The sequence below is a fragment of the Chrysemys picta genome, chromosome 16 (assembly GCF_011386835.1).
Source record: "Chrysemys picta bellii isolate R12L10 chromosome 16, ASM1138683v2, whole genome shotgun sequence".
Lineage (NCBI taxonomy): Eukaryota > Metazoa > Chordata > Testudines > Emydidae > Chrysemys > Chrysemys picta.
In genome coordinates this window covers 8,059,217-8,087,112 of record NC_088806.1, presented here as the reverse complement: position 1 = coordinate 8,087,112, position 27,896 = coordinate 8,059,217, and the positions used below count along the sequence as shown (strand labels likewise).

The following is a 27,896-nucleotide window of genomic DNA, read 5'->3' as shown; positions in this document are numbered from 1 at the left end:
CTGCAGGGATCTTTAGCTTAGGTACAAGAAGCGTTGCTGCAGAGTGACTGGGGGAAGCTAAAAACACAAAAGAGTAAAGTTCAGCGAGAGAGAGAAGCAACCAGATTTTAACCATAAAAGTTATTTATTGAATAATAGTGATAACTACACAAGGAGCTAAACCAACATAACATACATTATTAATGGTTAATACCTAAGGTAGAAAGGAAAACAGAGGGGGGGGGAGATCTCACCGCTCCCTGAAGCTTGAACTGGTTGGGGTTCCCAGGTGATGGTGGTAGCTCAGGATCCTGAGGACAGGAGACAGACAGAGCCCCCAGCACGATCAGTAGGGAGAAGATGGAGTCCCAGTGGAACTGATGCAGAGTTTGGATCTAAGCATCAGAAAACTGACTGGAGGGTGAATAGGGATTTTTGTAGAGAAAATGCAATGATCTGAGAAGATTGCAAGTGGAAGGACAGATGGTGATGGACACACAAACACATGGCTAGGACACCTGGTGAGGGAGAACTTTCTTATCTCTGTCTGAGGCAGGTTGAAGGGAAAAGGACGGACATTACTCATCTAATTGTAACCACATTGAGAAACCGAAGGGAGTAGAGCGAGGGGTTGTTACTAGCAGGAATCCAGCCAAATGGGCAGGAGTTAAATATAAAGAAAAGGGTCATGTGGAGAAGAGGGTTTGCTCTCAGGGCCTTGGAGAGAAAAGAAATCTGCCACTTTCTCCCTATGGACTCAATTTGCTTTTCTTGTTCCTTTCCCTTATAGTGAAGATACAGAGAATGGAAAATGGTTAAACTTCTCCCGAGGGAATGAATCACTTGGCTTGGTTTCCTCTCACCATTGCCAGTGCAGACAGGAGGGACATAAGTTGCTTTAAATGAGTCATGGACAGTGGATATTTTCATTGTTTTCTTTCTAAGCATTTAGCTCGGGGGTCAGCCTCACAGCCCAGTTAGTACTCAGGGAGCAGTATTAATTAACGGGCAAAACATTTCCTTAATGCAGAGTTAAGATTGTCTGGTGCAATATCAGCCCCTTGCAGAACCCCTACAGCTGCAAACCTCAGACTTCTGAAAAGCAGGAGATGCAGTTACAGTTGCCAGCACCACCTTCATCCTGTCCTCTTTCAGCAACATCCCGTTAACACACACACATTTACTCTGCCAACACCCTGCTGGCTGAAATCTACAAGCTGTTCACTGCCTTTTACAGCCCTTCCAACCAGAGCGCCAACCCCCGTCTTGACCTGGCGAGGCCCAACCCCTTGGGAAACCAGACTGGGGTAAGGATTGGGCATGGCCATGACAGTGACTGCAGAGCAAGACCCCTGACCCCTACTCAGATCAGTCCCACCTCACTGATCTCTCCTCACTCGGACACACTGATCCCCCTCCTGAATTCCTGAAAGCCTGGGTAGGGAGCTTATTTTCCCTTGTGATGGTCTGAGCTCTCCCTCCCCACCCAGACACAGCTGGAGCTAAGATAGATCCCCCTCCATTGCTCCCCTTTGGGGGAAACAGTGTTAATTTAGATGACTCTGAGAAGGCTCAGATGGGGAGTGGCTGATCTCCACTCACATTCTCCAGAGCTCCAGTCCCTGCTGCTTGTTGAAAGAAATGACTCAATATCCCAGTTACATGTATTATTAACATGAACAAATAAAACCAAGAACACACATCACTAAGGCTAAATGACTATAAATACTACTCAGCTAATGAAGGGTTAAACAATACAGTGAGAAAGTTCAGGGCAAATCAGTAAATCGATGAGTTAACAAGGATATTGCGTTGGAATCAAGTCGTCAATTTAGTCAAACCATCAGATGAATACAGCAGAAAATCAACCCTTATAAATACTAAACCAGCAACCCAAGGAGGCAGGTGTATATTTAGTGATGCCAAAACCCCAATCAGAGATTTTCACCCGGGCAGTGCGTTCCAGATTTAGCCAGCTGAATATTTCAATACTGAAACCAAATTATTGCTTACATTTAGCCCACAGCCTCAAAGCAAATTAGTTTTCTCCTTAGATTTCACTATTGCGTCGCTAATATTTCTCCTCACTTTCTCACCCCAAAACGCAGACAGACCTTAGAGAGACAGCAGGAAAAGAAGTTCAAACAGCTCTCGCTGAACAATGTACATCTGACAGCTCAATTCCTTGCAATGCTTTCATAGGGAAAGGAGCTGCCTGCAGTCATTTCATAGGGCAGAGTGTTAAGGCTATTAAGATTTGGGGAACTATTCTTAGCATCTTCCCTGTGTAGATTTCAAAGGTGTTCACACACACACTCCCACTGAGCCACACTGTTACACCCCAATCGAATAGAAAGGCTGGAAGGCTCCACGTCCATAAAAAAACAATAGAGAAAACTAGAAAAAGGAAAATAAATGTCAAAGATTACAAGGGGTTGGATCTCTGCAGTTATTCGGCTTTGGAGTCACATGGAGTAGGAACTGTAGCTGCAGTTGAGGAACCAGGTAAAGATGGTTCAGCACTTCGGGCTAGCAGGCTTTTCAGGTACAGGAGACTAGTGAAGGCTGCATAGCCTGTCGCCGTTGTGCTTCATTCCCCAGAGGGGATCAGTCCTGGGATCCTGGCAGTCAGTCTCTCTTAGACGACTTACATAAGAACACAAGACTGGTCATACTAGGTCAAACCAATGATCCATCTAGCCCAGTATGCTGCCTGAGAGTGACCAGTGCCAGATGCTCCAGAGGGAATGAACAGAACAGGCTTGTTGATCCGAAAGCTGAAGGACTTCCACTCTTACCTTTGACTTTATTGTTGTAGAGTCCAGCATACCCCACCTTACCACACCTCCTGCGAGGTCTCTGGGCAAATCAGGTGTGAACTAATCCTTTGATTCAGATGTGGAGGAAAAATGGACTAAGGCCTAAACTTTGGTCAAGTGAAGTGTATGTGTGACCTGGAGGGAAGGAGGGAGGTAAAAAGGAGAAGGGTAGACAGAAACCATAAAAGCAGAACTAACTGTAGCAATTATAAAAGTAGAATTAACCTTTGTAACAGAGTAATAGATGTCAGGTGACAGAGCAAGAAACCGCACAGGGCAAACTAAGACTAACAGGAAAGCTTGCTATGCTATATTCCCTTTTAAGGATATTGTATTCCAAATATGGCAATAATGTTGATAAGAAAGTATGTATTACTAATTGTGGTTTTATCCTATATAAGCTCTCGTATTTTATCTGTTGGGTGGGTGTTCGGCTGCCTTAGCTGACTCCCCTGTGCATGCATGTTTGATTGATCAATAAAGGAGCCTCAGGCTGTCTGATCCAAAATCAACCGTGTGGTCAATTTTCCACAACACAGACATGTCCCACTCTAGATGAAGTGAGGCAGAATTTGGGCCAACGTCAGTTAGGAATAGCCCTGCTTAACCCAGCAGTTTTCTCAAAGTATCTGCTGCCGTAAACCGCATGTAGAGTGCGAACCCCAAAGGTATCAAACATGAAGAAACATAAGGCCAGTTATGGGGAGGTTTCCATGGCCAGGTCTGAGGGTTAAACAGCTGGGCTCTAACACCTGGCCTCCTCAAAAGGAAAAGGGGCCTCAGCACCCATAAAAATAACTGGTTGCAAAAATCAATCATCCTGCATCCATCACCATTTTAAATTCTGACCTCTCCTGCTTGATGTGTCTTTTTTAGCAAAAAAGCGGATTGGGGAACTCTGTGGCTGTTACCCTCTAACTGAGTAAAAGGTTACCCATCTTGTTTCAAGCAATTTTCCTCTTAACAGAAAATGTATTTGAAAGTTTATCAAAATAAATTCCATTTGAAATAGAAATAATTACCGTCTACACTGGGTCTCTATTTTCATACATGCTATTCCTCTCACATGTTCCCCCACTCTAATTCCTTTGGAGTGAGGTTTTACTTTTCAGGATTAGCCACCATTTCCGATATAGTAGGAGGGGGCGGGGAGAGAACTAGAAGAAAACCTGAATAATATTGTAACACTGAAAGTTATCACATAATCAGCCTCTTACTTTACACTAATTAACTTCATGTTTAATTTCATTGTCGGTGGCAACCACTTATTCAAAGATTACAAAATATAAACCTGTAGGGCAGTTTTCTCTTAATTCCCATTTCCATCCAGTCAGCTTTGTGTGAAGTCACATTCTACAGTAACCTAGGAGCCTTCCATTTCTGTTAATTTATTTCTTCCTGGGTCTTCTCCCAGAAGTGTGGGTGGAAGGGGTCTCACACTATGTGGGAAAATTGCATCATGAGAAAAAGCACCTTTCACACTTTCTAATCTTTCAAAGTAGCAGCAGGTGGAGAAGTGATACAAATGCATAAGACTTAATAGCAAAGCTAAGAGACCAAACCACAGACTCTGGACTCAACATTCATGTATCCTGCAGTCTGAACTTGGAATCTGATACATTCCCTCATTGGCTACCATCATTTGCCCAGCATGGAAGTGCTTCTTGTCCAGCAAGTCAGCCAGATTGGGACCCATATTCATGGAATGGCTCTGAAGGAATCAGCTGTTTCTCTCTCTGCTTCATGAAACTTTGGATCCAAATGGTAAAAGACAGCTGTGCCCAATTTAATCACGGCATCCTTTAGGAGTGTGACCAATGCCACTTAACTAGGGAGCAAGGTTCTAAAAATAGTTTACCTGGGCACAGGTCACCATAGCTTCCATCTCTGGGGTGAAAATCAACCACTAGTACCTGCAATTTCTACCTGAGTTCTTGTCCAATCTTTGACCTTTCTTGGAGTAATTTTACACTTCTCTGGCGTAGAATTCTTCACCAACCACACAATATATCAGTAGTGAGAATGAGGTATAACTCCTCCAAATATGCCTTTTTATTTCCTTAATCTGTTGGCACAGATTCAAATTAGGGACTAAATTCAGGAGTGGCTTAGAATCCCTGTAAGACACCACATGTAAGGTATCTATTGAAAATAGGTATCTTTCTGCAGCTATATCACATTCAACACGGATTTCATTTTCTACACATTTGCAGCATCTGACAGCGGTGAGCTGAATAGAAATGTCACTTCCATTTTCCCCATCCCTACCTAGATAGGGATTGCATTTCCCAAATAGTAAGCACATGATTCCTAACGGATTAGGAAGGAGATCTATTCAGGAGTGACCTCCTGCAGGGCCTGGGCCACAACTGCTTTGGGAGCCCAATGCATGGGTACTTTGCCTAGTTCCAAGTCATTACTAGGAAATTCTCTTCCCAGCTCTTTAGAAAAAATATTGACCTAACCAGTTTAACAACAGGGGGTTGGGATGGTGATGGCGAATAAGGGAATCCCTCTGACTTACCCTATCTTCTTCTGTTCTTACAGAGGGTGAAATGACATTTTCCCTATCCGTGCCCCGTTCCTGCTCTCTGTTATAGTTCAATATATTTTAAGTGAGCAAAATGGTAGTAAAAATATCTGCTCTCCAGCACAACCTGAAGCAACATCAGAGCAACTGGGAATGAAACAATTTGTTCCTGAAGGGAGAACTTGATGACTAACAATTGCTTTGAAATGGGGGGGGACAGTATAACCGTGATGCTCAGGGTTTGTTTAGACTAGGAAAAGTGATGGAGTTTAGGTCAGGTGAAGGGGAAAGCTAATGCCAACCACTGTACCTGGGCTGCATCTGCACTATAACTAGAACTGTCTTTTTACACCAAGATCAATAACTTGAGCAGCCAACGCCATGTACAGTCCTAGTGGATGTCAGGCCCAGGTAGTTTTTGCCTCAGTGTAGCTTGTTGGGATCAAATCTCTCTCCCCCACTTGGAGCTGATGAACATTCCTGGCTGGAGGGACACACTCCTACGACTCAAAAGGAAAGGAGTTGATAGAAAAAAAATCACAGGACTGACCCCAAAGAACGGGGAGCTGCAAAAGGCAGACGCAGGCAACTCATCTAGGGGAGCTGAGAGACCACGGTGCAGATGGTGCAAAGGTCGCTATGTGGGAATTTGCAAATGTGATTTTTTTTAAAACAACCTTTGGCCAGCCGGAGTCGAGGCATTTATTACAGTTCTCTCATGCGTGGATTTTCTGATGTCTAATAAGGCTTGAGCTCTGCTTGAAGCTTTTCCCGCACTCAGAGCACGTGTAGGACGTCTCTCCACTGTGGATTCTCTGATGTGAGATGAGGGCTGAGCTATAACTGAAGCATTCCCCACACTCAGAGCATGTGTAGGGCGCCTCCCCTGTGTGGATTCTCTGATGTGTGATCAGGGCAGACCTCTGCTTAAAACTTTTCCCACACTCAGCGCATGTGTAGGGCGTCTCTCCTATGTGGATTGTCCGATGTCTGATAAGGTTTGACCTCTGATTGAAGCTTTTCCCACACTCAGAGCACATGTAAGGTCTCTCTCCTGTGTGGATTCTCTGATGTGTGATGAGGGCTGAATTATCCATGAAGCGTTTCCCACACTCAGAGCATCCATAGGGTTTGTCACCTGTGTGAATTCTCTGATGTGTGCTAAGGGCTGATCTATAACTGAAGCATTTCCCGCACTCAGAGCATGTGTAGGGTGTCCATCCAGTATGGATTGTCCGATGTCTAATAAAGCTTGAGCTCTGATTGAAGCTTTTCCCGCACTCAGAGCATATGTAGGGTGTCTCTCCTGTGTGGATTCTCTGATGTGAGAGGAGGACTGAGTTATAACTGAAGCATTTCCCACACTCAGAGCACGTGTAGGGTTTTTTTCCTGTGTGAATTCTCTGATGTCTAATAAAGCTTGAGCGCCGATTGAAGCTTTTCCCGCACTCAGAGCACGTGTAGGGCGTTTCTCCTGTGTGGATGCTCCTATGTCTGATAAGGTGTGAGCTCCGAGTGAAGCTTTTCCCGCACTCACAGCACAGGTAGGGTTTCTCTCCCCTGTGGATTCTCTGATGTGTGAGAAGGTCAGAGCTCCCATTGAAGCTTTTCCCACACTCGTGGCATATGTAGCATGTCTCTTCCACGTTGATTCTCTCGCATGTAGTAAGGTCTGAGTGGCTACTGAAGTTTTCCTCTGGCCTGTTCTGAGTCTCACAGGCTTTTTCTTTTTCTGGGAGTGCAGAACTCCCGGAAACATTCCCTTTGGATCTTCCTGATAACATCCCATGTGATTCTACTTGCTCAGCATCTTCCTGCTGGGGTGTCTCTTCGTTCTCACTCACCATCCCGTCACCTGATGGGAGACAGAGAGAATCCAGACATAGGTCACTCCCTGCACCAGAGAGAAAAGAAATCTCAGTGAGAGGAATGGAAAAAGGTGTGAACAAACCAAAATGTGTGTGGGAGAGATCAAACCTATCAGGAGCTGATTTTCCCCAAACCCTTCCCTCGAGGAGAGAGAGGAAGGGATCAGTTCCGGGCGTGCATCTCACCAGAACTCTCAGGGGAAAGTGAGATTGGGGAGGAACCTGCTGTCAACTGTCAGTCAGGATAGGTGGGAAGCCATGAATGACATCTGCCTAATGATTCCACATCTGCAGGGAACAATCCTGAACTTGAGGAGCTTACAACTTGGAGAGTCTTTGTAGGGCATCTCAAATGTTTCCTGTATTCACGGACAGTTTTTGAGATGGTTTACCCAATTCCTCACCTGTGCAGGCAGCTCTCTGGATCACTTTTTTCAGAGCCATAGAGGTCTGAGACCCACGGCTGTTCCCCTCATTCCAGCTGCGAGATCACATCAGGTTTGGAAATTGGAAACCCTGAGAAGGCAAAGAAAACAAGGAAGGTCTATGGAATTTGTGGGATACTTGTCACAAGGAATATTCCATGGTTTTAACCCCAGCTCATTTTTAAGACATAACATCCCAAGGTCGGCTTCCTTGGCTCAAAGTGGCAGGAGAGTTATTATTATAAATCATATTCATTACCTTAGAGCCTAAGAGCCAACTAACTGTGGGCCCCTGTTGTGCTAGGCACAGTACAAACCCAGACTAGTAGATGGCTCATGCCCTGAAAAATTTACAATCTAAATAGACAAGCCAGACACAGAATGGGGGAAGAGGTAGAACCCACCAGCAGAGTGAACTATGTGAAGGCAGAGTGACAGATCTGATGAACACAGGTCTATATCTTGAGACTATTGTATTTAATGTTATGACTAGGGCCAGTGTTTTCTGGAAATTGTGCTATTACTGCATTTTTTTCCTGAAATTACTCTTCGTTTCTGGAATCACCCTTCATATCCGGAATGGCTGAACAGAGGGTGGGTGGGGATGCAGGGTCACAAACCCCAGATTTCTGCTGGAGACACCTGACTCCTCCCCAGGGCACAGGGCACAGGCTGGAGGCTGGCTGCTTTTGAGACTTGCTGCCAATTTCTTCCCTCCTCATACAAGTCTGGGCTCAGAAAAAACACTGCGGCGCTTCCCCTTGGGAGGTGGGGCACGTGGCAGTGGGACGCTGGGCTCCCTCATCAAGCTGCAGAGCAGACGGCGCTCGCACTTGTTCTCGACTGCGTCAACAGCACCTCTCCCCCGCTCATCTCCCCTGCACACAGCTGGTTCATGCCCCGTCTCCTCAGCACACAGCCCGGTTCTAGGCTCTCAATGCCCAGTGCCTGGGCCCCACCTCCCCCACACAGCTGGCTCCTGTCCTCTCCCGCAATGCACTTTCGGGCTGTAAAGGATTATATATTGCTCATGTTTGTCAATTACTCTCTGTTTTCGTTGCCAGCAAACACTGGCCCTACCTATGACTGTTATCTGTATCTCTGAGCCAGCCCTTGAAAGCACGAACACTTTACAGACTATGATGCTGAGAAGGCCAATTACTAGATGGAAAATGGCAGAATTACCAAAAATAATGCAGAAGAGGTAAAAGCGTTCAATAAATATTCCTCTCCTAGATTTGGAGCAAAACAGATGATGTACTCGTATCATAAGATGCTGATGACGACACTCTTTCCATTCCAACAATAACTCACGAGGACGTTAAACAGCAGCTATTGAAGTTAGACATGCTTAAATCAGCCGGTCCAGATAACTTGTAGCCAAGAGTTTTAAAAGACCTGGTAGAGGAGCATGGTGGACTGTTAATGCTGATTTTACTTAGGACTTGGAACACTGGGGAAATTCCAGAAGACTGGAATAAAGCTAATGCTAATATTTAAAAAGTATAAAAGAGATAAACCTGGCTAATTACAAGAGTGTCAGTCAGGGACATCAATACTGGGCAAGATAATGGAGCAGCCGATACTGGATTTCATTAATAAAGAATTAAAGGAGGGTAATATAATTAGTACCTATTAACAAAGGTTTAGAGAAAATAGATCCTATCAAACTAACTGGATATTGTTATTGGATGAGATCAAAAGTTCGGTTGCAGCTAATAGTATTGATGTAATATACCTAGACTTCTGTAAGGCATATGACTTGGTTCAGCACAATATTTTGACTAAAAACCTAGAATGATACAAAATACACACGGCAGACATTAAATAGATTAAAAACTGTGATTGTAAATGGGGAACCATGATCGAGTGGATTTATTTCTAGTGGGTTCCTGCAAGGATTGGTTCTTGGCCCTGTGCTATTTAACATTCTTATCAACGACCTAAAAGAAAATATAAAATCATCACTGATAAAGTTTGAAGTTGCCACAAAGATTTGGGGTGGTGGTAACTAATGAAGTGTGAGTAGATTCAGGCTCCAGCACTGGGAGTCTGGGAAGTTTTTCCAGCCCTGGCTGGAGGGTTATTTCCTGTTCCGCAAAGAGGGGAAGTTCCAGTCCCAACTCCTGTGCCTTGAAATTAGGCCCTGATGCTACACCCCACATTCAGCATAGTGGTATGATTATAATATGATTAGGACATAATTATGATGCATTTTGTGCAAGATGCGTCATGTGCGGTGTCATTGGAAATATTATGATTTGTTGAATAGGATTATCCTATTTGTGTGCATGGATCATGCTGGTATCTGAAGTTATGGATATTGACTCTGTATTTCAAATGTGCTTACACTGGGTAAGCCCCACAACTAATCTTTCAGGTACAACAATGAACAAGCCAGACAGCGCTGATGGCTCAACAACAAAGACAATGGACCGTGGAAGAGCTTAGCCCTCCTGTGAATGTGTCAGCCAGCCTATGAATCATGGCTACTATGACTCAGCAAGGCATGTAGGTCATGTGACCAGACCACATGACACTGAACTCCATTTTGGTACCTGTATTTTCCCACAAACTGGACTGGGAACTGAGTTTGGAACAAAGGGTTCCTGCCATATGGAAAAGCTACATAAGGTGGGGTGTGACATCATCTCTTGGCCTCATTCCCCAGACAAGAGAACTCATGGAAACACATGAGGAACAAAGACTGAACTGGTGGAAGTGCTGGTCCCAGGGTAAAGGGATTTCTAGCTTGTGTATGGAAACTTGGTGGACTGCTTGTATCATCAGTCAGGGTGAGAAATTGCTAATTCAAATTCTATCCATCTAGTATGTTAGGCTTAGCTTGAGTTTTTGGTTATTTACTAAGTAATCTGCTTTGATCTGTTTGCTATCACTTATAATCACTTAAAATCTATCTTTCTGTAGTTAATAAACTTATGCTTTATCTTAACCTGTGTATTTTGAGTGAAGTGTCTGGGGAAAATCTCAGCTTGGTTTGCACAAGCTTGTTGTGCATATCTTTCCCATATCGAGGGGAAGGCGAACTATATTAATGAGCTTACATTATACAGATCCCTATGCAGTATACGATGGTATAATTCTGGATTTCTACTACAGCAGGTGTGCAAGGTTGGGGAGCTGGGAAATTGGCTGTTGTCTTCTATCTGTCCTTGAGTGGCTTAGGTAGAGCATTCAGGTAGATTAGCTGGGTGTATGGCGCCACCTGCTGTCGTGTTGGGTGATAACAGGGCCTGGGGAGGCTGGCTGAATATCCAGCAAAGGAGTGTGGGAAGGGCCAGCCCAGCTTGAGGGTTAGAGGGCACAGCAGTTCCCAGAAGCCCCCCAGACTGCACCCCGGGGGTGACAACCCATCACACCCTAGATTACACAAATCTCAGCAGGTTTCTCACATGCTGTCCCCTCCCTTTCTCCACCCTAGAGATTTCCTGCCTCCCACCACCTCCAGCAGCTCCCACCCTCCTATGCCTTTACTGCTCCTCTCCCTCCAAGCAGAATCCACCACCAGCTCCCTAATAATCTCTTAGCTGAGCCAGTTCCATTGCAGCCATTTCCTTCCCCCTGGGAGGACGGGATGATCTGGAGCGAAGTGTGGACGTTATTCTGTAGCCTGCCAGGGCGAGAAGGGCAATGTGAGAGAATTCAGATGGGGCTTTTGTCCATTCCACATGCCAATTCCCCCCAGGATTTTCCCTGCTAATGCACATTCTAGGTTCTGCCTCAGTGTGAAGCACAGAGTGACCTTATTCCAGTACAGGACTAGCCTCCTCCCACCAGGGTGTAACCCTCTGAGACATGGTGAAACCCTCCCAGTAGCAGAGTCTCTCTGTCACACTAAGCAAGTTTGCCGACAATACCAAGCTGGGAGGTGTTGCAAGTGCTTTGGAGGATAGGATTACAATTCAAAATGATCTGAAGTAAATAGGATGAAATTCAATAAGGACAAATGCAAAGTACTTCACTTTGGAAGGAACAATCAGTTGCACACATACAAAATGGGAAATGACTGCCTAGGAAGGAGTACTGCGGAAAGGGATCTGGGGGTAATACTGGATCACAAGCTAAATATGAGTCAACAGTGTAACACTGCTGCTGCCAAAAAAAAAAAAAAAAAAAAAGCAAACATCATTCTGGGATGTATTAGCAGGAGTATTGTAAGCAAGACACAAGAAGTAATTTTTCTGCTCCACATTTCAGGAAAGATGTGGACAAAATGGCAAAAGTCCAGAGAAGAGCAACAAAAATTATTAAAGGTCTAGAAAACATGACCTATGAGGGAAGATTAAACAAACGCAATTTTTTTCAGTCTGGAGAAGAGAAGACAGAGGGGACATGATCATAGTTTTCAAGTACATAACAGGTTGTTAAAAGGAGGAGGGAGAAAAATTGTTGTTCTTAACCTCTGAGAATAGGACAAGAAGCAATGGGCTTAAATTGCTGCAAGGATGGTTTAGGTTGGACCTTAGGAAAAACTTCCTAACTGTCAGAGTGGTTAAGCACTGGAATAAATTGCCTAGGGAGGTTGTGGAATCTCCATCAGGGGGGATTTTTAAGAGAAGGCTGGACAAACACTTGTCAGGCATGGCATGCACCCCCTGCCACGCCAGCTCCACCATTTTTGCCAAAGCAAAAAAAAAAATAAGCGCTCCTCCTGCTGCGCACCCCAAAGAATCCTCTTGTGCACCCCACTTTGGAGACCACTGGTCTAGACAATACTTAGTCCTGCCTTGAGTGCAGGGGACTGGACTGGACAACCTCTCAAGGTCCCTTCCAGTCCTACGATTCTATGAACCAAAGGCAAGAGAAGAGCAGAATCAAAGGAGGCACTTTGGGGGATTCTCCCTGTCCTTGTCCCCAGGGCAGCTGTCTCAGGTTTACAAAGCTGTTTGATGCTCCAGCCTTTATAGAGTCTCTCCTGGGAGTGCCCCCTTTCATGGGCTGGGCCTAGTTTTAGCTTTTGGCAAGTGTGACCTCAGGAGCTCTGACACTGGGCCTTCTTGCCTCAGCACCTTGTTTCTTTCTGTGGCTTCCCAGTGAGTCCAAATGAGTAGATATTCCTGATAGAGACTATGAACATAGGAATAGCCACTGCTCAGACCAATGGTCCATCTATCTCAGTGGCCAATGCCTGCCCCCTGCCCCCCCTTCCCCTCAGAGGGAATGAACAGAACAGGGAATCATCAAGTGATCCATCCCCTGTCACCCATCCCAGCTTCTGGTAAACAGAGGCTAGAGACACCATCCCTACCCATCCTGCCTGTGACACTGGCAAATGAGTGTTAGCTCTTGCAAAAGCCCCCATGTCTTAACTGAACATGGACAAATGCATAGCTGGAATCAGTCTGGCTCACCTGTGCTAGTATTGTTAAGACAGGTATTAGAATGATAAGAATGTGTTTAGACTTTATTGAATGCTTGTGGGTTGCTGCCTGGGTTAACATCTGACTAGTTGCATTGTGAGCCTCTATGGCTATGTAAATCACCAGACAGGAGAGAGACTTTACCTATGAAGTGCTGATTGGCAACAGAATGCATTACATCCTGCCTGGCAGGAAAGGTCCATCAACACCAGATAGAGTATTATGGGATGTTAAAGAAGACAAACGACTGTTGTTGTGTTCTTGACTTCCCATTAGCTGAGTTTGCGGCTCAGAGCACATGTCAGGAAGGGGATAAAAACCCCATACAGAAGGAACTGATTATCTGTATGCTGCTTGGACTCTCAGGGGCAAAGTTTCTAGGCATAAGCAAGAGATCCCCAGCTGCTTAGCCTGGGTTAGTCCTAAAGAACATGTAGAGCTTGATTATTATAGAAGCTTCTATATCCTTTTGAACTTTAATACTAACTTGTCTGCATCTACATGATTACCTGCTTTAACTTTGTAAGCAACTCTCGTTTCCTTTTAAATAAATCTTAATACAGGTTATTACAGGACTGGCTACAAGTGTTGTCTTTGTTGTGAGATCTAGATTCAATTGACCTAAGTGGCTGGTTCTTTAGGACTGGCAGTAACCTGAACATTGCTGAGATTCGTGGTGTAAGGCAGTGGTTCTCAACCAGGGGTCTGGGGCCCCCGGTGGGCCATGAGCAGTTATCAGGGGGCTGCCAAGCAAGGCCAGCATTAGACTTGCCGAGGCCCAAGACAGAAAGCTGAAGTCGCAGCACATGGGGCTGAAGTCTGGGGCCCTGAGCCCCACCACCCAGGGCTGAAGCCAAAGCCTAAGCAATGTAGCTTTGTGGGGGCCCCTGTAGCATGGGGCTCCAGGCAGTTGACCTGCTTGCTACCCCCTAACGCTAGCCCTGGTTTTATATGCAGAAAACCAGTTATTGTGGCCCACGTGAGCTGTGGAGTTTTTATAGCATGTTGGGGGGGCCTCAGAAAGAAACAGGTTGAGAACCCCTGGTGTACGGGACCATCTGTCACAAAGGTGAGCTCACCTGCGTGGTGAGATATATGGGATGACCCAAGGGAACTGTCTGTGATTCCATGTTAATGCTCTTACAGTGCCTGAAGCGTTTACACTGGATACTTGGTTGGTAAAATCTACATATAGACCTCACAACCAATGTGGGTTTTCTTCCCTGCTTCTTCCCAGTCTGCCTGAGGCTGGTGCTCATGCTCTCGAGTCACTGAAGACAGCGTTACAGAGACTTACGGGCACAACGCCACCAGCAGCAATTTGCAGCAATGCAGAGCAGGCTTTATAGTGACACAGTGTGGGCCAAATGGTCTATGGACTCAGTCAAGCCCCAGTTCTCCAGTGCATGTCAGCATCCCGGCAACCTTCTAGGAGGGTCAAGGCTGCCACTCCTTCAATGATGATGGATCTCCAGCATAGCATCACCTGTGCCCCAGGACCTGCCTTGTCTCCTGAGACAGAGGTGAGTGACAGAGGGTGCACAATGGATCCTGCAGGGGAAGGGATAACAAAACACACCTTCTGGGGGTCACCCCTCAGGAAGTGAAGGTGACAGGCATTGTGGTGGCAGTAAAGGGGAAGGGGAGGAAGTGGGAGCAGGAGGGAGCAGCACGCTCAAAGGCAATGCTGCCAGTGGGTCGCCCCACCACATCTGGCATGGGGCTGATAGGGGGCCATTCCCTCAGTCTGGGTGCCTGTGAAGGGCTATATAATCCCCACGCTGGCACAGAAGGGGTTAAACTGCTGCTTTAGTCTGGACTGGCCCAGCCCCTCCATACCTGCAAACCATGCCAGGACTGGAGCAGGAGTTAACAGGAGAGACCTACTCTACTCAGAGGGGAGCAACCCTAGGAAGGGAACCGTCTGTGGAGCATCTCCAGCCCCAAAGAGAGGGCTGGCAGCATTTGGGGCTCTGGCCTTCACTGAGGGAGGGTGGGGATCCCCGGAGCTCAAAGGGGGAACAGGATGAAATCTGCGCTGGAGACCCATAAACTCTGCAGGGGACCGAGACACTCCCAGGGCCCCCAGAAGTAAGAGGGGCCCATATCCTGATGGGATCTGTCCACAGTTTTTTCCCCCATTTATTTTCTTTCATACCTTTATTTACCCTTGTTTGCCGACAGTCGGCTCTTTTGCAGTTTCACCTGGTACCCCGAGAGACGAAGAAGGTGCCCCGAGGCCTCAGCCAGAGGGTGGAGCCCTGACACACTAGAAGGACATGCCCCTGTAGCACCCCTGGAGCAGGGGGCAATGGGACTCACAGAGGTGCACCCCAGAAGGCCTGAGGCCCAGCCGTTGGGCACCAGTTTGATGAGCTGGATGGCCTCTCACTGGGGGCTGCCAGCAGCCTGGCACATGGAGTAGATACGGGGTGGCCTGCAGAGCAGGAAGTGGGGCAGCATCCCAGACAGCACACCGAGAAGGGAAATGGAGAGGGGACGAGGGGCACTGCAGTGAACTCAGCACCCGCCCTGAAGGCCATTGGCAGAAAGTTGTCCTCTCCCTGGCCTAGCGGGTCAGACAGTGACACAGAGATCCCTTGGCAAACGGTCACTTGGTCTTTGCCAGCAGCTCTCACCTGAGACCTGACAAACCCATCACACCAAACATCTCTTGGAGAATGGACATGTGAGGTGTCTACAGAAAGCTCATAACTGGCCAAGACTCATAATGACAGAGATCAACGTATGGGTCACGTGTAAGGAACAAAGCATCTATACAGAAAAATCTACTCTATGGACTTGGAATGGAAAATCAATCACTGAGAGGTAACAGGCCCTGGGACTGGCCCATCCACCCAAGAGGGAGTCGTCACTTCTCACTAGTCAGCTGCAAGGTAACGCAAGGCTCAAGTGACCAGCCTTGCTCCCTCCCAAACTATCCATGGAAAACCATCGGGGCACCACCAAACACCTGGAACTGGGGTGGGAGGGAGCTGAAGGTAACACAAATTTGATTGTCCCAAATCCAAAATATGAATAGTTTAAAGGCACATGTTACACGTGTATGGGGTGGAGGGGCAGGCCAAAGTATATGGGGACAGGGGGGGCTGTTTGGAGGCGGGGCAGACTATGCAGAGCTAGGGCATGGCTGGACCAGAGGCAGGGGGCCCAGCTGGAAGTAGCAGTGAGGGGCCCAGCTCAGGCTATACCACCAAGGTGGCATGCGCAAGACCATACGCTGCTGCTGCCTCTAATACGTGTGCAGCAGCCTAGGACAGGAGACAGCTACTGGCTCCTACAGCGCCCAGAGAGGACTGGAGGAGATGGACAAGAAGGGGAGGCCGAGCTGCAAATGGTGGCAGGAGGAGGTGAAGGAGAGAGACATTTGTAGCATGACCATTATTCCCATTGCACAGTAACAAAAAGTACAGGAGAGGGGAGCAGCACTTCAGAATCACCCAGCAACTACGCAGAGAGAGCACTGGATGGGAACTATTCCTGGCTCTGCCACAGGCCTGCTGGGTGACCTTGGGTAAGTCATTGCACTTCTCTGTGCCCCTGATTGCAAACTTGTGAGAGACCCACAACCGCCTATAGGGCTGCTAACTCCTCCCGCCAACTTCGCTCTTTGCAAAAGTTAGGAAATTTACTTACAAAAAACTTTATGAACGCAGGAGTTAAGGTTGCCCGGAGCTGTCTGGTGCCCCTCCAGAACAGACATCAGCAAAACTCAAACTTGTATTAATCAGGAGATGTAGAGATAAGGTACACACCAATGTAATCCTAATTCTGACCCACGTGAGCAATGACCCTTTCTTTACTCCTACAACACATCTATGTGTGATAGGCCATTTGAGATAGTGCCCATCACTAAAGTACCAGGGAAAATGACAACCATGGCACAGAATCAAGCACTTTATCTTTGCTAAGACAGAATTGGGTTTTAGGTGAGCTGCATTGTACAGGAACTACTGACACCTGTTCTACACTCAGACACTGAGTCTGCTCCCCAGAAACAGCCACACACTTAGTCAACTGAACACCTCTTCACCCCTTTTTACAACTCTTTCATCCTTACTCACAGACGTTCCAGCTAACGTTCTACATTCACTCACCCATCGTTAAGCACAGACTGCTCTCAGATCCCATCTCACTGCTGACCATTCCCATGGCAAACAGTCCCGTTTCCTCCTGACAATATGCACAGCTCAGTGCAGAAACGACACAGACTGGAAACTCAAGGTACACATGCACCTCTCTCCTTTCATCGCACACATGGGGGATTCAGACCCAGATTGTCTCATATCACAATCACGCTTCCACCAAGCTGTTCTAACGCCTCTACCTTTCAGTGCAGCTACACCTAACACAGGGAGTGCAGGCAGATACCGCCCAGTGGCTGTTGCCAGCTCCAGGGGGCAGAGTTAAGGTTGCATTGGCATGTACATTAGCTCTGTATTTTTGAGTTTTTGGAGGTTTGACTTTTGCAGGGCCCAACATACTGCTGGGCAACCTTAACCCTGCATTAATGAAGGTGTCAGTGACTAGATTAATGTTCAGCAAATATACAGAAAGTGATGGCTCCCCATCCCTACCTGCCATTCACACAGGCAGCAAAGCCCTGGGCAAGGCAACTTGTAGAGGCAAAGAAAAAGGGCTAGAGTCAGGAAGGGGTAGCAGCGAGGGAAGACCGGCAGCTGACAGTTGGAGGGTGAAGAGGTTTGGGATATGGTAAGGGGGCAGAAGCAGCTGGGATTGGGTAACCTGGGGCTGGCCAGTCTCCATGGGGGACCACATGCTCCTCCTGTGCCCCCTTCCACACCCTCTTGTGAGTAGAGAATGACCACCCTGTCCCCACCCCCGGAGGCAGCCGTGTCTCAGGACTCTCCCAAGTTGCACCCACTAACTCTCTTCCCTTTTAGGGTATAACTCAGGGCAACAATTTCCCACCAAGATGAACCCAGCTACCTGCAGGGTGTTCTGGTGCACAGGGGCCTTGGTGGGTGAAAGTCAGAACTGCAGCACTTCTCAGACAATGTATCTTCTTCAGGCAAAAAAAAAAATTCTGCGCTGGATGTGAATTCTGTGCATACACTGTGGCGCAGAATTACCGCGTGAGTAACTCACACACTGCACATAACATAACCTGCTCATTCCCATCTCTTCTCCCTATGTCTCTGAGTCCCAGACCTGCTGCTGTCATTAATGCAGACAGGCTTTCACTCCCGTCACTGCTGGCATGACCCAATCCAGTTACAGGACTGAACCCTTATTTTCCCATCACATAGGACAGTCTCAGCTGAGGGGGAAGTGAAAGTGGGAGGGGGTACAAAGGGAAAAGCGTTGTTGTAGCCATTTTGGTCCCAGGATATCAGAGAGAGGGATTTTTAATTGGTTCTAAAAGAAATGACCTCACCCACCTTGTCTCGCCAAGAGATCTGAAAGTGGCAGAAGGAGACAAACAGGAAGACAGAGCTCAGGACTCTAAACCAAACATTTATAGGAAGGAAGAACCAGGAAGAAACTACATTTCCCTTCTGTGCCTGGGTATGTTTGTGTCCTATATGAGGGACCACCCCATTCCTCTCACAGCAGCAAGGGGAGACTGCAGCCAGTCCCAGATGGTCCTTCCCCATCCTGGGATGTGTGTTGTGAGGAAGTTTGTGTGTGATGGGTGCATGGGTGGGGTCCCCAAACAGCTGGACCCATCTGCAGATTGGAAAGCCAGGGCAACCCCAGCACAGCATGGTGGCTCTGGGCAAGGGTAGCCGTTCTGGAGCTGGCCCTCTGCCCACTCTAGGTCCCATGGCAGATGGCTCTGGAAGCATCAAGTGGGTCCATCACTGCAGGGGAAGGTTGGGGTAGTGTCTGAGATCAGGGTGGGGATTGGGGGGGGGGAAGGGGGTCCACGACCAGGAATGGGGGATAGAATTCACCTCCCCACCCTTCTGCAGAGCCCAGAAACCAGGGATTTATCCAGTGAAGTGAATTTCACGTTGGGTGACTGAGCCAGCCGCGGAAAGATCCTTGTGCATTAGGTTCCACACTGGCCCCAGGAGTTTACTAGTACTCCCTCCCCCAGACTCCCCGGGGCAGCCAGGGATAATTAGTGGGTTATAGGAATTAGAAGATGAAAATTCATTAAGAACGATGATATTTGTGTGTTTATTGTTAAATCCCCAGACACCTACCAATCCCCGTCCTTCTTCCGATGAGCTATAAATATCTAAGGGACTCAGCTACTGATCCTGCAGTGAGTTCCTGCCCCTCCCCACTTTCTCTAGCAGCACTTTTAAGAACAGGCCAGGGAAACAGGGAAATACTTTGAACCAAATTCCGGAAGCTGCTGGGCATGCACAAGTTAAAATGAAACCAATGTTCCGTCTCTACAAGGATCTGACCCCTAGTGCAAAATAGTAGACACTCACCAGAAATCTGAAATGGCCACTTCATAACAGATAGAACGTTATTTATCTATTGACTTCTGGGAATTACCAATAAAAGAAACAACCCAGTGAAGGTGATACCCTGAGGGAGAGATCTAATGTGTCTTTACAAATCAGTATAATCTAATCTGGGACTTTATACACTAACATGCCTTATTCGTAGCCTTATGGCGATTGCCTGGTATCACTATAGGGCAGAAATAAGGTTGGTGCCTTAGCTGTGAAATTCCATCCCCTAGCATATTGCAATTGCTGTTCAGTGGGTTTAGCAACATTCATTTTGTCAATTTCAATAGATGATATATTTATTTTAAGCCCTTTTTTCAATGTTTACGATTTCAACGTTCAGAGCTGTGGGAAGTTATGGGGGTCATCAGACAACAATTATTTAATTACAGTAAATGAGATTCCCAAAGCCAAATCTTTATAACTGTTCAAACACAAATTGTCAATGTCACATGCAAAATATACAGTGTAAATATCCTTAAATCAAACTCAACTTTATCCAGAAGCATTTCTGTATTTTACCTACATACATATTTTTCATCTGTGTGTGTGTGTGTATAGTGAAGTCAACATTTACTGCAATTTATGAATAAAAATCCAATCCTTTCAAGCATACTTTTAAGTAACTAAATACTTGAATTCTTTCACTTCCTGGACTGTAGTGCTTCCTTTGAGGATAATTGCACCTTCCCTGTGATGTATTTTACTCTCAGTACCGTAACCCCATCGTGATGTAGCTCCTGTCTGGGAGCTCTGCTGAGGCCAGTGGCATTATGATCAGAAGGTGACACACTGACACATGAGCAGAGACACATGGGGGAGGGTGGAAGATGAGGTAACATGGAGGTTATCAGGGTCGAACATGGCCCTACAGAGTGTGGGGAGCAAATTCCCTCTCAGCCTCTCCTCTCTCCCACCTTCCAGAGTCAGTAACTCTGATAAATCGCTCCCTGAAATCTAAATAGCCCCAGTATGTGAGAGAGTGATTAACGCAGGTGCCTTAGGGGCTGCAGTGCCAACTCCTGCCTGGATGAGGAAATGCAATAGAAATGGGTTAGGCTGGGAGAGGGCACAGCTGATGTGGGACTGGGAACTGAGTTCACCAAGAGGCCAGAATTCATGGGGGGTTGGGACAAGAAGCGAACAGGACTGGGGAGAGGCACTTCTGTGTAATTTCCCCGTTTACCATCCTGCCATGTATTTAATTTAGAAACTTTTCATTCACATTTAAGCACATTGGAGCTAAGCTGTGTTGATGCATTTCCACTTACAGTGGTACAGTTTGAATTAGGTGTTTAATCAGATGCTTATGCAACACAAAGCAGTCAATAATTGGTGTGCTTTCATGAATTAACTTGACTGTGTGCTGTGCATTGCTTTTAAAAAAAAGATGGTGTGAGCGAGTGTCAAAATTTCAGGCATTAAGAAATTGAAATTAGGTGTCAGTTTATTTCACATGCGTTTATCTCGTAATTTTAATTTTAGTTTTGAATCAGTATTAATACTATGTTGTTTAAATAGCGTTAGAGTCTATTTGTATAATCGTTTGCAAGATTTCATTGGATATTGTGAACCAGCCGTCTTAACCTTTTATTTTGAGATTACTAAATACAATCCAGCACACCACTCCTGAAAGGCTGCAAGCCCTGGCCGGTGACATGCTTCCTAGAGAGCAAACACCTGATGAGCCCTTTCACCCTAAAAATCGCTTTTGGCTCTCTGACATTGCTTTATGCACCCCACCAGAAAATGCTATAGGGAACCAGGTAATTACAGCAGACCTTCACTAGGTATCGTTTTCAGCTTTGCAATTATTAGAGCTCACTGCTCCCCTTGGAAGGCTGTTCTATCAGCTTGAAGTTTTGGAACAGCCTTCCAAGGCGAGCAGTGGGGACAAAAAAACCTAACTGGCTTCACGACTGAGCTTGATACCTTCATGGAGGAGATCGTATGATGGGACTGCCTACAATGGCATGTAGTCAGTCTGCAACTGCTAGCAGCAAATATCTCCAAAGGCGGGTGATGGGACACTAGATGGGGAGGGCTCTGAGTTACTACAGAGAATTCTTTCCCAGGTGTCTGGCTGCTGGGTCTTGCCCATGTGCTCAGGGTCTAACTGATTGCCATATTTGGGGATGGGAAGAAATTTTGCCCAGACTCAGATTGATAGAGATCCTGGGGCTGGTTTTTTTGCCTTCCTCTGCAGCATGGGGCATGGCATGGGTCATTTGCAGGTTTAAACTAGTGTAAATGGTGGATTTTTTTTGTAATTTGAAGTTTTTAAACAATGATCTGAGGACTTCATTAACTCAGCCAGAGGTTATGGGGCTATTACAGGAGTGGGTGGGTGAGGTTCTCTTGCCTGTGATGTGCAGGAGGTCAGACTAGATGATCATGATTTTCCCTTCTGGCCTTAAAGTCTGTGAGTCTATGAACTGCGCCTTGCGTTGCAGACACTGGTGGAGATCAGGTCCCCATCATGCTGCGCATGACAGAGAACCTGACTGAGATCAGCACCCCATTGTGCTGGGCACTGCACAGACAGAGAGGGACAGTCCTTGCCCCAAAGAGATCACAATCCAAGTAGACAGTGGGTAGAAGGAAAACAGAGTGGGGCTGCGACTTCCTCAAGGTCACCAAGCAGGTCAGTGACAGATCCTGGAACAGACCCTGGTAACTCCAGAGCCCCGTCACCCGCAGGCTAGAAAGGTCCCCAGACCCCAGTGTATTAGGCTGCAGGAAGAGGTGGTTTGCCAATGGAGGCACAGGCTGTCTTGGCAGGGCTGCTCAGCTGCCGTCCCTGCACACAGCTGGGGGTGTCCTGGGTCAGGAGAAGTCAGTGTCCAGGCCTGTGCTCCTGGCTCATACCCCAGCACTCACTGCTGCCCCTCCGTTACCAGCTGCACTGTTCAGCCAGCCCCACGCCTCAGTGAGGTCACTGTCCCCCCGCACCCCAAAGCTTCGAACTGGGACATGGTGCACCAGTGCCAGAGTGCACTAGTGTATATTCTGTCTATACTAAGGGTTTGCACCAGTGCAGGGGCGGGCAAACTTTTTGGCCTGAGGGCCACATTGGGTTTCCGAAATTGTATGGAGGGCCGGCTGTGACTCCCCAAACAGCCAAGCGTGGCCCAGCCCCCCGCCCTATCCGACCCCCCCTCCCCCCGGGACCCCTGCTCCATCCAACCCCTGCGCTCCCTGTCCCCTGACCGCCCCCGGACTCCCCATCCCTGACTGCCCCCCACCGCCCCATCCAATCCTTCCTCTCATTCCTGATTGCCCCCCAGGGACCCCTTCCCCATCCAGCCACCCATTCTCCCTGTCTGACCCTGGAACCCCTGCTACTGACTGTGCCCCACCGCCCCATCCAACCCCCCCTCTTTCCTGACTGCCCCCACCGAGACTGCTACCCCCATTCAACCTCTTGTTTCCTGCCCTCTGACCGCTCCGACCCCATCCACATCTCTGTCCCCTGACCACCACCCCGAACTCCCCTGCCCTCTATCCAACCCCCCCTTCTCCCTGTCCCCTGACCGCCTCTGGATCCCCTGCTCCTGACTGCCCCATGCCACCCCATCCAACCCCCCCTCCTTCCTGACTGCCCCCCCATTCCCCACCCTCTGACCACCCCAAACCCTATCCACACCCCCGCCAACTGACCGCCACCCCGAACTCCCCTGCCCTCTATCCAACCCCCCCACGCTCCCTGTCCCCTTACCGTGCTGCCTGGAGCACCAGCGGCTGGCGGCTCTACAGCCACGCTGCCCAGAGCACCAGGACAGGCAGCGGCACCGCCTGGCTGGAGCCTTCCATGCCACCGCGCAGCACAGAGCACCGGGTCAGGCCACGGCTCTGCAGCTGCGCTGCCCGCCAAGAGCTCACAGCCCCTCTGCCTAGAGCATTGCGCTGGCGGCGTGATGAGCTGAGGCTGCGGGGGAGGGGGAGCAGCAGGGGAGGGGGAGCAGCAGGGGAGGGGCTGGGGGCTAGCCTCCCGGGCCAGGAGCTCAGGGGCCAGGCAGGAGGGTCCCGCCCATAGTTTGCCCACCTCTGCATCAGTGCCCAAAACACCAGCGTGGGAGAGACCTTCAGTGCCCAAAACAGCAGTACGGTGGCACTAGAACTGGGATCTATTTCTAGTTCTGTCACGGACAGCCTGGGTGACCTTGGACACGTCAATGTTTCTCCTCCCAACGTTAGTCTCTTTACCCAGCTGCCCACTCACTGAGGTCTCCTCTCTCCAGAGCTGTGTGGTGTCCCCAGAGCTGTGTGGTGTCCCCTCAAATCTGTGTGGTGTCCCCAGAGCTAAGGTAGTTATGCTCTGGAATAGTCTTACAAGGGTGGCTGGGGAGTCTCGTTCCTTGGAAGTTTTTAAGAACAGGTAGGACAAACCTGTGTCAGAGATAATCTAAATATACTTGGTCCTGCCTTGGCAGGGAGAGCTGGACTTGATGACAACTTGAGATCCTGTCCAGCCCTACATGACTATGATGCTATGCAATATATACATATAAAAACACAGCATACAGAAAAAAAAATGACCACAACATAATGTCAGGCAATTCAGAAAAACAACAGAAACCAAAAAACTACACTCCACAGCATAAAATGACAATACAAAGGAGAAGAAAGCAACACAATGCAAACTAACACATCCTAGGACAAAAGTACACAACGCAAAAGAGCTCAACTCAAACCAACAGAACACAGACACCAAACAAGCGGAGGCAAAACAATGCACCATAAAACTATGCAGCACAGCATGGGGCGATCACAGTTCCAAATGGCACCATGCAAAACAGCTCAGCGTAGAACACGACAGCACAAAAGAGAATTATTTCAATGTATGCATGGAAGGGATCTTGAGAGGTCGTCTCCTCAAGCCTCCTGTGCTGAGGCAGGACCAAGTATCCCTAGACTTTCCCAGACTGGTGTATCTCTTGTAGGTACTTGTCTTAAAAACCTCCAAAGAAGGAAATTCCACAGCCTCCCTTGGAAGCCAATGCAAGGCAAACACAGCACAAAACAACGCTGTACACGTACACGCTGGGCTTGGGGTTAAGGGGAGAGGCAAGAATTCAAACAATCTGGGTTCAGTTCCCAGTTCTGCCCCAAATTCTCCATGCAAACTTGAGCAAATTACTGTACTTCCACTCTCTGAGCTTCAGTTTCCCCATCTGTAAAATGGAGAGTCACCTCCCACCATTGGCCTATTTAGCCTTTGAGCTTTTTGTGGCAAGGACTCTCACTGTGGGCATGTCTACACTGCAGTTAGACACAGGCGGCTGGCCCGTGCCCGCTGACTTGGGCTCACACGGCTCAGGCTGCGGGGCTGTTTAATGGTGGTGTAGATATTCTGGCTTGGGCTGGAGCCAAATGTCTGGCACCCTCCCACCTCGCAGGGTCCTACAGCCTGGCTCCAGCCTGAGCCCAGATATCTACACTGCAATTAAACAGCCCCTTCGCCTGAGCCCTGTGAGCCTGTGTCAGCTGCCATGGGCCAGCGGGGGGGGTTTAATGGCAGTGTAGACATACCCTGGGTGTCTGTTCAGCACCAGTCACTATGGGGACCCTGATCTTGATCAGTGTCTGTGCAGAGCCCTGCACAACATGGGGCCTGATCTCAGTCAGGGGCTCTGCAACTCCTGGCATTACAGGATCCCTGATTTTGTTTGGGGCCCCTGCAGCACCTGGTAAAATGTTGGGCCAGGATCTTTGTCAGGGTCTGTGCAGTGCCCAGTACAGTGGTGGGGCGTGATCTTGGTCGGGGTCAGTGCAGTGCCAGGCCCAATAGGGACACAAATCTCAGTTGGGGGTTCTGCAGCGCCTGGCAGAACAGGGCCCAGATCTCACTCGGGGTCTGAACAGCACCTGACACAACAGGGGAGTCTGACCTCACTCAGGGTCTCCGCGGCACCCGGCAGAACAGGGCTCAGATCTCACTCGAGGTCTCCGCGGTGCCCAGCGGGACGGGGCCCAGATCTCACTCGAGGTCTCCGCGGTGCCCGGCAGGACGGGGCCCAGATCTCACTCGAGGTCTCCGCGGTGCCCGGCAGGACGGGGCCCAGATCTCACTCGAGGTCTCCGCGGTGCCCGGCAGGACGGGGCCCAGATCTCACTCAGGGTCTCTGCAGCACCTGGCACAAATGGGAGCCTGATTTCACTTTGTGTTGATGCAGGGCCTGGCACAACAAGGGCCCAGAGCTCAGTCAGGGTCACTGTAGCACCCGGCACAAGAAGGTCCCGGCTCTCTGTAGGGGTCTGTGCAGTTCCTGGCACAACGAGTGCCCCAAACTCGGTCAGGGTTTGTGCAGTGCCAGGCCCACTAGGGCACCTGATCTCAGGCAAGGGCTGGGCCACGTTCAGAACGATAAAAGGCCTGATCTCAGTCAGACACCCGGGGAGAAAAGCGGGAAGATTTTCAAGAATTTGATATCAGCATTTCAGAACTGAGGAGAAAATGGGGCACAAACCAAATATTTGCCAATATAAGAGAGAAGCACCAACATCTGGGGAGATTTTATGTCACCATTCAACAGTTCAAGAGAAAAGAGGGGAAATTTGAGGGGATTATACAGCGATATTCAATCAACAACAGAATGGGACAGATTCTTCTTGCCGCACATTCACATGGCTGGCAGGGAGCCCTGGGTGATGTGGCTTTCACAGGGGAAAGGAGTGGGGCTGGAGTTAGAAGGTCACTGGCTGTGGGGAGGGCTGGCAGTGGGGTCAGGGAATGTGACTAGCAGGCGGTGGGGGGGCTGCTGGGTGGGGGAGTGGGGGAAGTAGCTGGGACTGGGAAACCTGGGGCTGTTCAGTCTCCATGGGGGATGCTTGCTCCTCCCTTCCTCTCTTGGGCCTTTCCATGCCCTGTTGCCAGCAGAGGGAGGCCCCCCAGCCCAGCGCATCCCTGTCTCAGGGCTCTCCCAGCGCCTGCCCATTTCAGAAATCACTCAGGGGACCGATTTCCCTCCTAAACAAAAAGAACAGGAGTACTTGTGGCACCTTAGAGACTAACAAATTTATTAGAGCATAAGCCCGCGGGGATGCATACCAAAGAAGTGGGCTGTAGTCCACGAAAGCTTATGCTCTAATAAATTTGTTAGTCTCTAAGGTGCCACAAGTATTCCTGTTCTTTTTGCGGATACAGACTAACACAGCTGCTACTCTGAAACCTCCTAAACAAGGACAAATCACTACAGGCAAAAATGGGGGGGGGGAGGGAAGTCACCCAAAACCTGGGATTTGAACTGGCCATTGGCAAAGTGGAGGGAAATGGGGCACAATCAGGGAGGGAAACACAGACCTTATCGGGGATTTGAGAGAAAAGGGGGGGGTCACCTGGATGTGGATCGTTGCTCTCTAGGGAGAAAGGGGGCAGGGCTGGAGGATGGGGGGTCCCCACGGGAGGGGGCAGCGGTAAATCCGAGGGGATCTCAGCCCCCCCCCTTCCTTTCCCTGCTCCTCGGGGGTCACCTGCTCTTCTCCCCCCCCCCCCCGGCCATGTCCGGGCTGCACAGACATTTTCCACCCGCCCCTTTCCCAGGTCCCCCCTCCCGGCAGCCCCCGCCCAGCCACACGCCGGGCCCCAGTGGAGCCGGGCCCCCCGATCTCCCCCGTGGGGCCCCAGGGCAGAGCCTGGCCGGGCCCGGGGGCGTTGGGCTCCTGCGGGGACAGCAGCTCCGAGCCCCCCGCGGGCGCTGCCCCCAGGGAGCAGATCCCGGCGCTGCGAGATGCCGGGTCCCCCCCACGGACACTGGGGCAGAGTCTCCGGTACCTGGAGGCTGCAGCGCCGCAGCGGGGGCGGCTCCGGCGGGCCGGGCACTGGGGGAGTTAATGGGTCTCCCCAGCACAGACGCCGCCACTCTCCCCGGCCCCGCAGCGATCTGCGCATGCCCAGCAGCTGCTCAGACCCCGCCCCCCGTTCTCCCGCCCCCGGCCCTGGGCGGGGCTGCCGGAGCCCAACGCCTGGTGGGGGCACGTGCCAGGTGCTCTGCGAGCGCTGCCTCTGCGCATGCGGGACCTCCCGCCCCTCGCGATCCGCTCCTGGGAGAGTCAGGAACTACATCTCCCAGCCTGCCCCGCGGCGCTTCCGCCCTCTGCAGCCCAGGTAAGGGCGGGCCCCGGGATCAGCCTGACCCCGCCCCCCGCTCATCCCCTCCCCCCGCAGAGACCCCCCCCAGCTCCGCGCCCCTCCCCCCGCCGGCGCCTCTCAGACCCGCCCCCCCAGCAACGGCCCCCCCCCGGCGCCTTCCCGCTTCTCAGGTGAACCCTCGTGTCCCGGGGCGGAGCCTGGTCCCTGGCAGCCCCGCCCCTCGGCCAAGAGCTGCGCTGCGGGGGGCCTCGGCCTCGGAGTCTCTGGGTCGGGCAGCGCCGCTAACAACGGCCCCCCCCTCGACCTCCCTCCCGCGTCCGAGCGCCCCCGTGACCTGCCCCCCCCCG

General features: G+C 49.5%; 2 protein-coding genes across 5 annotated transcripts in view; one reads left to right on the top strand and one right to left on the bottom strand.

Annotated features, from left to right (window-relative positions):
- Window positions 1-27,896, top strand: part of LOC101951859 (zinc finger protein 501-like) — a 425,990-nt gene that overhangs the window by 102,085 nt on the left and 296,009 nt on the right. The gene's annotated exons all lie outside the window — the stretch shown is intronic.
- On the bottom strand, window positions 106-27,407 carry LOC135972187 (zinc finger protein 501-like). Of its 4 annotated transcripts, none has more exons than XM_065570043.1 (4): window positions 27,232-27,405; window positions 25,349-25,591; window positions 7,601-7,712; window positions 106-7,222 (listed from the first exon to the last, which is right to left on the bottom strand). In XM_065570043.1, exons 3-4 carry the CDS (start codon window positions 7,638-7,640, stop codon window positions 6,045-6,047), a joined length of 1,218 nt encoding a protein of 405 aa, XP_065426115.1. In that variant the 5' UTR covers window positions 7,641-7,712; window positions 25,349-25,591; window positions 27,232-27,405; the 3' UTR covers window positions 106-6,044. The 4 variants fall into 4 exon arrangements, with proteins under 4 accessions (XP_065426115.1, XP_065426117.1, XP_065426116.1 ...); XM_065570045.1 differs by having other exon boundaries at window positions 106-7,183; window positions 27,232-27,404; XM_065570044.1 differs by lacking the exon at window positions 25,349-25,591 and having other exon boundaries at window positions 27,232-27,407.

Excerpts from the sequence above, each read along its gene's own strand:
- LOC135972187 (XM_065570044.1), bottom strand. The coding sequence starts at position 7,640 with ATGGCTCTGAAAAAAGTGATCCAGAGAGCTGCCTGCACAG. Across the intron at positions 7,223-7,600 it reads CCAGAGAGCTGCCTGCACAG|GGAGTGACCTATGTCTGGAT; the intron begins GTGAGGAATTGG and ends TCTCTGGTGCAG.